At 35.6% G+C, this 13,811-nt stretch overlaps 9 protein-coding genes and 1 long non-coding RNA gene across 11 annotated transcripts; 3 read left to right on the top strand and 7 right to left on the bottom strand.

The window, feature by feature from the left end:
• Positions 1-119: 119 nt before the first annotated feature.
• On the top strand, positions 120-1,328 carry LOC109602633 (brachyurin-like). The gene is made up of 3 exons (XM_020019056.2): positions 120-427; positions 487-632; positions 687-1,328. The coding sequence occupies exons 1-3, from the start codon at positions 380-382 to the stop codon at positions 1,246-1,248; spliced, it is 756 nt and encodes a 251-aa protein (XP_019874615.2). The 5' UTR covers positions 120-379; the 3' UTR covers positions 1,249-1,328.
• Positions 1,329-1,414: 86 nt separating this feature from the next.
• On the bottom strand, positions 1,415-2,858 carry LOC109602630 (ankyrin repeat domain-containing protein 16-like). Of its 2 annotated transcripts, none has more exons than XM_049968945.1 (2): positions 2,802-2,858; positions 1,415-2,746 (listed from the first exon to the last, which is right to left on the bottom strand). In XM_049968945.1, the coding sequence occupies exon 2, from the start codon at positions 2,708-2,710 to the stop codon at positions 1,739-1,741; it is 972 nt and encodes a 323-aa protein (XP_049824902.1). In that variant the 5' UTR covers positions 2,711-2,746; positions 2,802-2,858; the 3' UTR covers positions 1,415-1,738. The 2 variants fall into 2 exon arrangements, with proteins under 2 accessions (XP_049824902.1, XP_049824903.1); XM_049968946.1 differs by lacking the exon at positions 2,802-2,858 and having other exon boundaries at positions 1,415-1,835; positions 2,093-2,792.
• A 380-nt stretch (positions 2,859-3,238) lies between these two features.
• Positions 3,239-4,509, top strand: LOC126266003 (protein diaphanous homolog 3-like). Its single transcript, XM_049969131.1, has 7 exons — positions 3,239-3,368; positions 3,426-3,506; positions 3,565-3,758; positions 3,815-4,004; positions 4,054-4,185; positions 4,238-4,346; positions 4,397-4,509. The coding sequence occupies exons 1-7, from the start codon at positions 3,363-3,365 to the stop codon at positions 4,507-4,509; spliced, it is 825 nt and encodes a 274-aa protein (XP_049825088.1). The 5' UTR covers positions 3,239-3,362.
• A 167-nt stretch (positions 4,510-4,676) lies between these two features.
• LOC109602617 (uncharacterized) lies at positions 4,677-7,340 on the top strand. Its single transcript, XM_020019040.2, has 11 exons — positions 4,677-4,995; positions 5,046-5,213; positions 5,266-5,526; positions 5,576-5,788; positions 5,836-5,918; positions 5,968-6,170; positions 6,223-6,543; positions 6,593-6,820; positions 6,874-7,023; positions 7,078-7,169; positions 7,218-7,340. The coding sequence occupies exons 1-11, from the start codon at positions 4,677-4,679 to the stop codon at positions 7,262-7,264; spliced, it is 2,085 nt and encodes a 694-aa protein (XP_019874599.2). The 3' UTR covers positions 7,265-7,340.
• Positions 7,256-8,356, bottom strand: LOC109602634 (chymotrypsin BI). The gene is made up of 4 exons (XM_020019057.2): positions 8,250-8,356; positions 7,956-8,083; positions 7,650-7,906; positions 7,256-7,597 (listed from the first exon to the last, which is right to left on the bottom strand). Exons 1-4 carry the CDS (start codon positions 8,319-8,321, stop codon positions 7,326-7,328), a joined length of 729 nt encoding a protein of 242 aa, XP_019874616.2. The 5' UTR covers positions 8,322-8,356; the 3' UTR covers positions 7,256-7,325.
• A 240-nt stretch (positions 8,357-8,596) lies between these two features.
• On the bottom strand, positions 8,597-8,997 carry LOC109602636 (sericin-1). Its single transcript, XM_020019058.1, has 2 exons — positions 8,920-8,997; positions 8,597-8,864 (listed from the first exon to the last, which is right to left on the bottom strand). Exons 1-2 carry the CDS (start codon positions 8,962-8,964, stop codon positions 8,619-8,621), a joined length of 291 nt encoding a protein of 96 aa, XP_019874617.1. The 5' UTR covers positions 8,965-8,997; the 3' UTR covers positions 8,597-8,618.
• Positions 8,998-9,273: 276 nt separating this feature from the next.
• LOC109602635 (uncharacterized) lies at positions 9,274-9,771 on the bottom strand. Its single transcript, XR_002191756.2, has 2 exons — positions 9,694-9,771; positions 9,274-9,488 (listed from the first exon to the last, which is right to left on the bottom strand). It is a non-coding gene; the product is annotated as an uncharacterized LOC109602635 (long non-coding RNA).
• Positions 9,772-10,042: 271 nt separating this feature from the next.
• Positions 10,043-10,452, bottom strand: LOC126265905 (uncharacterized). The gene is made up of 2 exons (XM_049968763.1): positions 10,402-10,452; positions 10,043-10,341 (listed from the first exon to the last, which is right to left on the bottom strand). The coding sequence occupies exons 1-2, from the start codon at positions 10,444-10,446 to the stop codon at positions 10,087-10,089; spliced, it is 300 nt and encodes a 99-aa protein (XP_049824720.1). The 5' UTR covers positions 10,447-10,452; the 3' UTR covers positions 10,043-10,086.
• A 494-nt stretch (positions 10,453-10,946) lies between these two features.
• Positions 10,947-11,411, bottom strand: LOC126266002 (uncharacterized). The gene has a single exon (XM_049969130.1). The coding sequence runs from the start codon at positions 11,409-11,411 to the stop codon at positions 10,947-10,949; it is 465 nt and encodes a 154-aa protein (XP_049825087.1).
• A 1,357-nt stretch (positions 11,412-12,768) lies between these two features.
• On the bottom strand, positions 12,769-13,255 carry LOC126265851 (uncharacterized). Its single transcript, XM_049968736.1, has 2 exons — positions 13,126-13,255; positions 12,769-13,071 (listed from the first exon to the last, which is right to left on the bottom strand). The coding sequence occupies exons 1-2, from the start codon at positions 13,183-13,185 to the stop codon at positions 12,907-12,909; spliced, it is 225 nt and encodes a 74-aa protein (XP_049824693.1). The 5' UTR covers positions 13,186-13,255; the 3' UTR covers positions 12,769-12,906.
• Positions 13,256-13,811: the final 556 nt, after the last annotated feature.

Here is a 13,811-nt window from a genome sequence, read left to right as displayed (position 1 = left end):
ACAGCCCAAAATAAACAAATTCATTAGAAAAGATAACAAAAAGATGACCAAAATAGCTCCAAACAATATTTGATAATAAAATAATCTCCTATATGTTATTGTAAAGGCTCAGATAATTATTTTTGAAGATATTTATTGTTTTTTCTGTAATTTTTGGAAAGATTTAATTTTAAAAATTGTTTTGGGCCTTATTTGGCTTTGGCAGACCTTAGAAGTCGCTTTATATTGGGACTCTTCCTTAAATTCTGTACAGCCAAATCAATATTCCCATCAAATTTAATTAAAGCTACTCAATTATCTTAAGTGTCTATTTAGATAAAAAGATTAAAGGTACTATAAAACTGCAGCAACCTAAACATGATGTATAGTAAACAGTACAATGAACATTCTTTTAATTGTCATCTTTTTGGTGACTCCATCTTTTCTGGTAAGACCTTGAGTGCCATTCATTACTTTTAAATACATAGTGGGTATGATATAATTTAGGAGGGCAAATCATTGCGGGTGATTGGAGGTCATGAAGCAGTACCCCATTCAAGGCCCTACGCCGTCACCGTAGTGTCTGGCGTTTTCTGTACTGGCATGCTGATCTCCCCCAACTACGTACTGACTGCAGGACATTGTACCAGCGGGTGAGTACCTAATAAATCCAAATAATAACAAACAATTGAGGTACTACTTTGTAGTGCTAAGCAATTGGTGATCACCTTGGGGGCCCACAATATATCCCAACCAGAGACTGAGGGACAAGTCATAATGGTGTCCGAGGAATACATTTTACACCCCAACTTCCAGCTAAATGTCTTGGTCAACGATATTTCGTTGGTGCGTCTGCCCCAACCGGTTGAATTCACGGACCACATCCAACCGATCAAGCTCCCCACAATGGAAGACGACGACGTAGTCGGAAGGAAGGGCATACTGGCCGGGTGGGGCGTCATAGACCCGACCAGACCCGAAACCTACCACGAGAGCGACGTGCTGATGGAAGTCGAGCTGGAAGTCTCCGACAGGGACAAGTGTGCCTACTTATTCTCGATGGTGAACGAAAGAAATATTTGCACGTCGGGAATGGGACCAGTCGGTGCTTGCGCCGGCGACTCGGGCGGTGCCCTGGTTTCCGATGGTGAAGTAATCGGTATAGTTTCGTACGGTGCCGCTAGGTGCATCACCCAATATCCCACTGTGTTCACCAGAGTTAGCAGCTTCAAGAATTGGATCTACGAGAATACCGACCTCGAGCCATGAACGAAAGGAACAAAATTAAATAGTACATAAAATATACGTCATATCTAGAATATTAAATTAATAAAATCCTCTCTTCGAATCTATTTAAAACTGCACAATTATCTTAAGTATTTACGAAGATAAAACAACAGATAATATTAAAACAAAGCTCAAACTAGTCGGGAAGGGGAAGAAGCTTTTTACTTTTGTAATGATCTGGATAATTATCACCAAAAAAGAAGTTGAATTGAAAATTATTAATAAAAATAAGTCCACTAATTGTTGTGTTAAGCTTTTATTAAGAAAATTATACATGGTAGTTCATTTTAAGTAAATGAAAGAGATTTTTGAACATCCACAATGTGACCAGAGTTGGTGATAGTGCTGGAAATTGTGATAGCCCTCTAGCTCTTCAGTTGTATGATCCTAATAGTTGCAATTTATAATATCCAACTGTCTTCACTCACGACGACAATTTTAAACATTAAAACTGCCACTTAATTATCCAGTATCACAAATAATCTTCCGCCAATCTACTAAAACTGTCCCTTATTGTTGTGTCTGCTCCAACAGATTTTAAATAATCACACACATTTAAGAGCTTCTTCCTGGAAGCACAATGCAAGGGGCTTAGTCCCTTATTGTTTACAATATTTACATTAAAATTCAGTTCATTCAAAATAAATTTGATCATAGAAACATCATCTTGGCTACAAGCCAAGTGTAAAATTGAAAAATCCGTGTTATTTCTACAGTTTATGTCAGCATTATGTTGAATTAAAAACTTACAAACCTCTATGTTCTTTGCCAAAACAGCCTCATGCAAAGGTGTGTTGCCACAATTATCCTTTTCTTCAATACTTACTTTGAGATCGAACAAAGCCTTAACCACCCCCAAATTCCCATGCAGACAGGCTACATGTAAAGCAGTCCGTCCGTTTTTGGTTTTTAAGCTAACATTCAAACCATTTGCTAGTAACAATTGTAAAATCTCGATGCTGCCTTCCCTTGCTATCAGGTGTACGGTGCTCCAGCCATCCTTGTTCTGGTAGTTGATCAAAGCACCACTTTCCAATAAAATCTGAACACAGTTGTAGTTGTTCATCCAAGTGTCCGGTTCAACTTTGGTGCAGGCCAACATCAGGGGAGTCCAGTCGGCTTTCTTCAGGGCATTCACCTCAGCACCATGTTTGAGCAACAGCCTCACGCACTCGTGTTGTCCGAACTGTGCGGCCTCGTGCAGGGCTGTTTTGTTGTCGTTGTTACGGCAGTCCACCGAATTGGGGGTGAAATTTGTTAATAGGTATTCAAGTATGTGGAGGTATCCCAGTCGAGCTGCACAGTGCAGTATTGAGTCGCCAGTTTTGTCGTATTTTAGTGTTGACCAATGTAATTGGGTGGTGGACAAGTTTTCTTTGATTACTTCCAAGTTGCCCGATTGGGCCTCCCTTAGGATTTTGTTGATAGTCGGCTTTGTCAACATTGAAAATTTTACAAACGCCGGTTTAATAAAACAGACCTAAAATTATTAAGTTTACAATAATATCCAATAAATATGGTTGGTGAAAACCTACTTAAATAATTTTAATTCTTTTTACATATTTTAGGTTACTTGTAATTTTATAAACAATTACTACTAAAGCCATCTACCGTGGGCAAACAAAATGTATAGGTGTACTATTACAGAAAACTGTAATATTAAACTGAAACTACTGCTGAAAAATCACCAGTTTCAGTCTGAACGTTTTTGAAGAAACACGTCTGCGAAGAAATATTCTTCTTTCAAAATTCTTGATCGATAGTCATCATACAAATACAATATTTAAGAATAATTAGAACCTTATAACGTAAATATATGAAAATAAAATAATATATATATATATTTGATAATTTCATATTTATCATGAATAAACAGATAATAAATTTTTATCAGTTAGATAACAGAATTTTTTTGTATATAAAATAGATAACAAGGGGGTGAATATATACGTTTATCATTTTTCTATATAAATATATAAAAATAAAATATTTACATATTTATATTTGATAATTTGATTTTTATTGTGCCGATTAAGCAAAATATATTTTTATCAGTTAGTTAAAGGATTTTTTTAGTGCATAAAGCATAATAAATCATGGCGGTGAGTGTTAGATTTAATTAAACGTATATTATGGTTTAAAAAAATTGTTAAAACTAGATATGTGAATCGATTATGGCATGGCTAGGAATAATAAAAAAAACGGATGAAGCAACGCAACATCTCACACTGGAAGAAGTGGTAAACTAAACTAAAATCCAATATTCTAATTCAAAATAGTAAGGAATTGCTTTTGGAGGTGTTGGCTGATAGAATGGAAAACATTAAAAAGCAGCTTAGGCGATGCTTAAAGGTAAAGGATCTCAATAAATTACAGAATTGTGTTGAAGTTTTCTACAAAGAAATCTCTGACAACTCCAGTAGTTGGGTAGAGAGTTTTGGAGTGGAAGGCATTGACTTGATCTACAGTGTCATCGAGCAAGCCAACAAAGCGTCAGTATTTTTGTTATGCCAATAGAAAAAAATCAATACAAGCTCCTAATTTTTAGAAATGATACGAAGCTACAACAAGAAAGTCTTAAATGCTTAAAAGAGATAATGAACAGCCAGTGGGGTTTAGAAACAGTTCTGGAATTCAACAAAAATTCTGCTAAAAAAGACTTAAACAACAAAGGTTTGAACTTGGTCGTCAGGTGTTTGGCTAAGGGTACTCCGGAACTTATGATACGAGCACTACAAGTAAATGATTATGTTGTAATAAGTCAGGGTTGTGGAATGATTTAAAAAGATTTTAGCCCCGGCTTGTCTCGTGAACCACGAAAAAGTTTTACATGAAATAACCAATGTAGCCCACGAACTGAAATTCAATAGATTCGTGCCAATAATCAATGCCTTGAAATTGGACAATGTAGATTTACAAGTTTGTTAAACTTTTTGTCGATTTGATCAGTTAACATTTCTGTTTGTTTTAGAGTCTTTGTCTCCAACTCATCAATGCTTTGTTGAAGGGGATCAAAGATTTAGAATCCAGGATTGAACTAAGAACTGAAATTCTTAGGCAAGGACTCTCCGACAAATTGAGTAAGTGTTATTTGAACCATAAAACTGGCTTTAAAGGAATGTGATTTTAGATGAGTACGAAAATGAAAGGAACCCAAAAATTGTGATCCAGTATAATGTCTTCCAAAAGGAAAGTGAATACGACAATGAGGAACTGAAGGTGTATTTGACATCCACCTTATGAAGGAGATTATTTTTGTCCATTGTTGAACATATTGTATTAAATTTAAATTATTTTCAATAAAAATATGACTTGTTAGTTTTTTAATTTCTTAGTTTTGAACAAAGATTAATTGTAAACAAAACTATCATCAATAAAACTAGCTGACATATGTCATTAATTTTTATATAATGAAGCTGATCATTTTAGCTTCAATACTAGTATTATTAGTGCCCCCAAAAGTGCAAACTAGCAGTATAAATGTGGGCACTGTCTTATTTACACAAATGGACATGCACAGATCCTGTTGGACTATCGAAAGTATTGCTGTGTTAACCACTAGAATGATGCTGGAGGATTTGATGCCAGCTGTGGACAGGATCGTAATAGAAAACAACGACTTCATTAACAATCTAATGGGCTACTTCAAAGAGATTGCCCGAGTCATAAGAGAACGAGCTAATGGAAGAAAGAAGCATATAATTTTACTAGCTTTCACTGACGTCCTTGGTTTAACAACACCACCATCTTTACAGTGTTTACTAATTAAATCATTGCAGGAGGATATTTAAAATCAATAGTTTTGCCAAGAGCCAAACGTGCCTACTACGCAGGCTTAATAGACTTCTCAAGCCTGGAAAAACTGCTTCAACTCTTCAACGAGTTGAAATGGTTCTTGCGTACCAACGGTGTTGGTTGGGCGAAATCAATTGAGTACGGATCGGGCGGTACCATTGCCCATTCTCTGTCCCCTTTTAATGTAAAACGTTCGTTTGCTAGATTACAAAATTGCTCCAATCAACATGGAAGCAGTGTCGACCAAAGACTCGTGCAATGCTCTGATGTTCTTCGAGAAACCCAAAAACAACACCACCATCTCGACGACCCAAGTCAACAGAGGTACAGACTTGAACGTTAGGCCGAAACGAAAAGCCGAAGAGGCCGAACCGAATTTCATCTTTCCCATGCCTTTCTTTGACTCGAGGTGCCATCCGAATTCCATAGCTGTGCCTTTCAAATATTATTCGCTGAGACCTATTGGTAATTGTTGGGTGAAAAAGCACTTCGTCAACTGAACAATGGGTTTTAGAGTCTAAAAAGTCGTCGAACGTGGTGTTGAAGTACTTCACAGCTGTTTATCAGTGCATGGCTGAGAAAAAAGTTGATATTTACAGTAGGCAAAAGTTTTATAATGAGTTTTTGTCTTGGATTGACCGGGACATTATGCCCAAGTTGGATGACGAAAGGGTTTATGCTGCCTTTGGAGGAATTTATAAAGTCGGAGAAACGCTGAAGGAATTCGGTAGGAAAACAATGTCACTGAAGTATTTTTTGATGGTTGGTTTGCAGGAGCCCAAAAGATAGAAATCAAAACAACTACAGAAGTGAAATTCAACGAGGAAGGACTGAACGAAGTCTCAACTCAGTCTCCTGTACCTTTGGCACTCTATTACGACAATTATCTAATTGTTCTTGTTGCAGAGTGGAGTTATGAAGAGTTCCAATCTAATACTTCTGGCAGTACTGATAGCAATATTCGTATGGTTCCTGCTGGGAATCATGTTCATCTGTTATAGGATCAGAGCTAAGAAGTCTTGCTCAGCACATTGTACTTGCAGTAAGACCAGCCTGAAGAAGACTTCTTCGTCGTCTCCACCTCCCGGCACCACGTCCGGCAGTGACAGGTATAACTTCATTGTTTAATTAATTAATCAGTTCAGTATTGGTTCATTTCAGTCAAACTTACACCAAGTGCACGTGCACAAAGAACTCCAGCAAGACTGAAAGTAAAACTTCAACCAAATCAACGTCCAAAGATGTGACTCCCGGTTACGACACCCAAGTGGCCACCATCGAAACAGTGCAAACAATGAAGCTGTTGCCTTCAATAGCTGAGATTTCAGAGACGTCGTACAGATGCGAGAAGAAGCACTACGACTCTTCGTCTTCCGATTCCAGTTCCTACACCACGGAGGAGGAGAAGACCGGAAGAGAAACTTTAACGGCGGCCTACTCCACCATTTCGCATGACATGTACTTGAAGACTTTAAAGAACACGTAATTACTTTGTTTTGTGGTGATTTTTATCGTTTACGGTGGGTTTAAGGGCCAAGATGGTTGCGACGAAGGCCTCGAAGCGGGTCAGTGGCGTGAGTTTTGGCGAAGGTAAGGAAAAATCTACGACTTTGTCGTCGAAGAACGTCACCTATTCCACGGACGCGTCGGAGGATGTTTCCAAAACCAGCAGGTCGTCTTCATCTCTCAGCTCTTGTTTGAAGAAAGACAAAAAGGATACGTCCGATTACTCCACAGATGCTACATCACAAATGGTTAGGTAGGTGTCCACCTAGGTGAAACTCAGAAGTCTAATTGATTGATTTACTTAAGCGTGGATCTGAGGAAGAACAGAAGCGAGGAAACAACCAGCTACAGCTCGGAAAGTCATCAGGACGTGAGCAAGCAGGAAATGAGTGTGGTTTCACTAAACGATGATGATGATCCCACGCCAGAAACATCGAGTCACTCCAAAAGCAGCAGGTTGAAAGCAACTGTGTGAAATTTCATGTTCTGGTTTTAAAGTTTTGATTTCAGAAGTCGCTCAGAAAGCCTCGACAACACGCTGAAGCAGGACTGCATTTTTGGCTACGACTTCCACACGTCTTCATCAGGTGACTCTTCAATTGGTAAATTTAAATTGATCATTTTACAAATGGTTTATCGTGTTGTTTCAGATACAGAAGAGTCGATTACAGAAATGAAAAAGTCACCATCCAAATAATTAATAATGTTTACTACTTCTTATATTTATACACTGTTTTATATTATAATAAATAAATAAATCACATTTTAATTAATGAGTTGATCCATTGGTGATAATAGGTGATGTCTACATGTACTAGGGGAAAGTTTACATCACATCTCTCTGAACCATAAGATAGGACACCCACTTGGTAACCGTCAACCACCAAAGGGCTTCCAGAAAATCCGTAGCATCCATGATTATTGTCTCCTATGGTGCATATTTGTTGTTCGATTGGTTTTTTGTAGATTTTTTTACAAATTGAGTTAGGAACTATTGTTACATTGACTGTGATCAAATCTTCTCCAAAAGCTAAAAACAAAATCATGTTCATGGTGTTTTGATTAAGTTAATAATAATGTACTTTTGCTGTTTTGGCTCCAACCACTATAGACAGTTTCTCTTTCCAACAACTTGTTGGAGGACTTTGACAAGCCTATTGTCTTTATATTTTGGTTCAGTTGGATCTTGTATGGCAAAAGTATCAAGGACAAATCATTCGAGTCTTCATCAATGTTCCACAATGGGTGCTCAAACCATTTACGAGAAGTTATCACCACCTGCGTCTCCTCTAGTTGCTTATATCTGTAAGCCCCCAACACCACTTGAATTCTGGAGGCTCTAAAATTGACTCATTACAACTCTAATCAGAATTAACTGGATAAATTACCTGTGGGTGCAATGGGCAGCTGTCAGTATAAACTTTGGTGATATTAATGAGCCTCCACAAAGTTGTAACTTTTGCTCATAAAATACTAGAAGAGCAGCTTGATAAGGAATTATATGTTGAGCCTCATTCTGTGTCAAAAAAATTGATTTTTATTATTGGAATGTCAAAGGTATATTGATTATTGTAAATTGACCGCAATATTTAAGGTTATAACCATGACCCAGCCACTTACTGACTGAATGGTTGTGAATAATTAAATTTGTAAAATATTAAAGTGTATAAATTGTTACTTACCTGCACAATTGAACTAAATAAAAGTAAAATGGAGCAAACACACACGCAACTTGTGTACTTTAGTCGGATCATATATTATATTGCTCATTACACCGCATGTTAATGACGACGTGAACATTATACAAATAAAAAATAACGTTCCGCTATTGTTACCTATATATGCTCATTAGAATTGCTAGTTACGTACTTGATAAGAAGGTTATTTAGATTAGGATTAATATTATCTATGTATATTAAGGTGATGTGTGTGGATATGGTGTTGTGGAATTTATTGCCAAAAAAATCATAAAATATTCTTTATAATATTATATTTGAATGAAACAAATTGTTACAATCATGTCTGTGATCCTTGTGTTGGGATCCCATACCTTAACTACCCCCCGATGATCCAGATGATCCTGACGATCCTGATCCTCCTGATGATCCAGATGATCCTGATCCTCCTGATGATCCAGATGATCCTGATCCTCCTGATGATCCCGATCCTCCTGATCCAAGCTGTCCTTGACACTCTATTTGTCCAACGCCACCTATCTTGAAGGAGCCATCTATTTGAGTCCCCTGTGATCCCCCTGGTTGCTCAGAACCACCTGAGGAGGTACTATTGGTGACGATCTATTAAATACAAATTTTTGTCATAGTCTCCGCTAATAGTACTTAAGGTACTTACCACAAAAACAGCGATTATTAAAAGCAGAGTTTGGATTTTTGCCATTATAATTTTGATGGTTTTCAGCAAATCTAAAAACTGTCGAACTTTGACAAAATGTCTGTATTTTATACGATTTTAATATAACGAACAGGATGTTCCAAAATTTATTATGTGTTATATACTTACGCAATTATCTATTAATACATAAAATAGTGTGAAATAATTTTATCCAAATTTAATTTAATATCATTATAATATTGGTTTCAATTTCCGTTAAAAAAAATTCCATTCAAGACAATTTATAATCTGGGAGCATTGGATTATATATGTGCTACAAATTAAATACTAAATAAATGTGAAAAAATACCAAAATTTGCTACATCAACACTTTATTATACAGTTGTAATTACATTGTCCGAAATTATTGACTAGCCCATTGATCCTGCCATTCCTGCTGCTTGTCCTGCACCGTTAGCAGCAGCATCGGGCATTTGTCCAGCAGTGTCCTTAGCATTTCCTGCAGTGTCTTGCGCCTTGCCAGCCATATTTGAGGCCATTCCAGCAGGATCTTGGCACAAAGCCAATCCCTAAAATATTTATTTATTAAATTTAACAATAGAAGTTCTGTTTATTAAGCATAAAAAGTTTTTTTTAATTATTTTAAATTAGATAAAATTGTCTTTAAATATTATTATTAATTATTTAGTTTAGTTTAATTATTTAAATTAATAATTCATTAATAGTTTACATAAAATATTAAATAAAATGTGTATTTCTAGCAAAAATAGTTACCACAATCAGAGACAAAACCAAAACGACATGTACAACTTTCATTTTCAAGAAGTTTGAGCACTAACACTTCAATAAACTAACACATCAATAAAAATTAAAATTGAATCTGCTATTTATATCATAAATCTTAAATCATAAACAGGAAACAATTGATTGCTTACAGAATGTAGAACATGCATTAATTTTATTAATTGTAAAAGTCACGAAAGAATTGACACGACATATCTCCACAATTGAACTAGTTTGAGGTGTTACGGATCCAGAAAACCTTGAGGTTTATTTATTGCTGGAGCAACGAAAATTTGGACTTACTTTGGGCAGGAATAGAAAAACAAAGGTTAAATTCGTTTTATAATACTATATTTGAATAAAACAATTGTAATAATTAATCACTTAAGATGAAGACGAAGAATTACTCGGTTTTGGTGGCGGACCTCCCATGCCGCCCATACCTCCCATGCCGCTTATCTGTCCTTGAGCCCCCAACTGTCCCATTCCACTCATCTGTCCCATGCCACCCATCTGTCCCATGCCACCCATCTGTCCCATGCCTCCCATCTGTCCCATGCCCCCCATTCCTGGAGGACCTCCCATTCCTGGTGGGCCTCCTCCGGTGCTGTTTGATGAGGGTTTGCCGTTGGTGACTCCCTGTTAAATAGAAATTTTATTTTAATACAAATATTTCTAATTTAATTTATGTGGACTTACCAGAAAAACAGCAGCAATCACAACCACAGTTAGAAGTTTTGCCATTTTAGTTTAATGGTACCAATCAGTAAACTGTCAAAGTTGATAAATCACTTGATTTTTATATTAACTTAATATAACGGACAGGATGTTCCCGAATTTATGATGTGTTATATATATTTATATAATTATGTAATATTAACTCAATAGTGTCAGAAATAATTTCACAGTAATTTTCAATAAATTTATATTTAAACATATATCTAAGCCAATGCAATAATTACTCAGGAAAAGGCTTTTATAATATTGGTTTTAATTTCCGTCAGAATTGACTGATTTTATGAAATTTCCATTCACAACAATTTACAAGCACTGGACGTTTTCTGTTTCTATAAGATATTTTTCAAGTTGTTCTTTAAATTTAAATAAAGAAACGAAGTTCAATAATTTAATATATTTATTATATTGTTTACAGACAATACAAATTATTATTGACTAAATATTGATATATTAAAAAAATTGTACATGTATTAAATTAAATATAGAAAATTATTGTTCAAATTAAATTATCCAGTGGAGTTCTGATTTGGTCCCATGGAGCCAATGCCTCCTCCCATTCCATTACCCATTTGTCCCATACCACCGCCCATTTGTCCCATACTTCCTTCCATTTGTCCCATACTTCCTCCCATTTGTCCCATACCTCCTCCCATTTGTCCCATTCCTCCCATAAGTTCACCCATTCCGCCCATAGAGCCTCCCATTCCGACCATAGGGCCTCCCATACCTCCCATAGGTCCCCCCATTCCTCCCATTCCACCCATAGATCCTCCCATTTCACCCATAGGTCCTCCCATTCCAACCATAGGTCCGCCCATTCCTCCCATAGGTCCGCCCATTCCCCCCATTCCTCCCATTGGTCCCCCCATACCTCCCATTTGTCCCATACCACCCATTTGTCCCATTCCACCACCCATTGGTCCCATACCTCCCATTTGTCCCATACCACCCATTTGTCCCATACCACCCATGCCTCCCTCCGTTTGCCCCGTTCCCCCTGGTGCTCCACCGCCACCTGTACTATTAGTACTATTTTGACTCAAACAAGAGTCCGAAAAATAATTTGAATAAATAATAAAAAATAAATAATAAAAATTTCTTACCATTGTGAACAGAACATACAACACCAAAATTTTAATCATACTGTAATAATTGAAAATATTTTCAATATAAAATATTTTATCTGTATTTTTTATATTGATGACTGAAGTACGCAGAAATGAAGATTAAATAATATTAGGCCGTTTTTACTTTTATACTGGCAGATTTATAATATAATAATGTTTTATTTATTATTCATATTTGGGCAAATAGTTTCATGGTTCAGTGTTTATTTTATATTACACTAAATGTAACTCTCATTGCTTATTCTAATTATTGGTGTTTCCGTAATAATTTATTTTTAACAAATATACTGCCCAAAATTCTAAGCTTAGGTTATGTAATAATTATTTATAAATTGTTAAAATTTTATTTTTATTGATTAACATGTACAGGTTCATTAATTAAAATTAAAGCTTTGTCTTTGTTTAAGTATATTATTTTATTGGTTAATTTGTGTCTGACCGCCAAACGATCCACCCATTTGTCCCATCCCTCCAAGCGGTATGAGAATTTCTTCTCCCATTCCATTTGTTTGTCCCATGTTATTAATGGGAAAGATCAAGGGTTCACCTGTTCGACTGCTGATAACACCTATGAGGACACTAAAGCCCATGGGATAACCGGTTTGTCCCGTATAACCCATCTGTCCCATTTGTTCTGTTCCCATCATTGGATTCATCATGCCTCCTCCCATTTGTTCCGTTCCATACATCGGATTCATGCCTTCCATTTGTTGTCCCCCTACAATGGGATTCATATTCATTTGTCCCATTCCTCCAAACTGTCCTGTCCCAAATTGGTTGGTCCAACCATTCGGTCTACTTTGGCCCATCTGTCCCATGCCTCCAGCGTATCCCATTTGGTTCATGCCCTCCATTTGATTTAGTTCACTCATCTCTCCAACTCCTCCCATTTTGCCCATTTCCAATAGGTTGGTGACATTTTGGGCGCAGGATAATGCCTTAAAATCAATAATCAATTCGTATCTCGTTGATTTTTATTTTAGACTTACGATGGAGATGGCGAAAATTACAACAAACATTGTTTATGACAGGTTCATATAATTGTTTCACTATAAACAAGCTGCAGGGGGTAACGAATTTTATATGTTTATATGAATAAAGACTCCTTTCATAATACATTTAGATCTTGTTGTTCACATTTGACATCAACCTTCATGTGTTTAATTTTGTATAACTTTTATTCAACAATAATTATAAGCCTAAAAATTATTTCCGTGGTTATTATTGCACAATTTACAATATACTGCCTGACAAAATTAATAAATACACATATTTTGTTGAACTGCTTTATTCACAACTACACTTTCTAAGACATAATTGAGCTTTTAGTTAAAGATAGTCATCCACTTTGACCCTGTTGTCCGCCTTGTTGACCACCGAAACCTCCCTGTGCTCCAAAACCTCCTTGTCCACCACCACCACCGCCACCTTGGCCCTGTCCTCCCATTGGTGGTGGAGGCTGGTTGTTGTTGCTGCTGCTGTCCTGTTGTGCCACACCAACAGCCTAAATAACCATTTACGTTAATCATTTTTAGGAAAAAATACTAAAGTTGCTTACCATCAAAAAGCTGAGCAAGAAAACTGACAATAAAACTTTTCGGTTCATCATTTTGACCATACTGATTTTAAAAAATCAAACTGCATCTATTTATATAAGGAAATAATGACTTTTAAATTGTTTGGAATTATGAAAAAATGTTAAATAAATACAAAAAAAATGCAATCGAATTATTTATAATTTGTGTTAACAACAATTTTATAATTTTATTTATTATTGCAAGCAGGGATGCGTACTAAAATAGGAATATTAACGATTAATGTGTACTGAGTGTTGGTCAATATTAATATTTATATATTAATTGATTAATTTAAACAATTTATAATAATTATGCCAACAAAGAATTAAATCTGTATATATATATATATATATATATATATATATATATATATATATATATATATATATATACCACAAGTTTATAATTAAAAAGTGAAGACATATAACTGAAGAAATAAATTATTTTATTTTTATATAAATTTATTTAATTTGTTACTGTTAAAGGTGAAAAACATGATAATTAAAATTATTCAAGTTATTATTAATTAATTTAATATTTATTGTCATTATTTTAACTATATGAACACACTGTGAATAAATTTTGTTGTTGTTCATGCATCATTTCCTTTAATTTGTTTGTATAACCATTGACAAATTAGATTAATTTGAAATACAGTTATTTAATA

This window comes from Aethina tumida, chromosome 6 (genome assembly GCF_024364675.1).
Source record: "Aethina tumida isolate Nest 87 chromosome 6, icAetTumi1.1, whole genome shotgun sequence".
Taxonomy (NCBI): Eukaryota; Metazoa; Arthropoda; class Insecta; order Coleoptera; family Nitidulidae; genus Aethina; species Aethina tumida.
The sequence above is the reverse complement of the archived record's forward strand: the minus strand, read 5'-3'. Positions and strand labels throughout refer to the sequence as shown.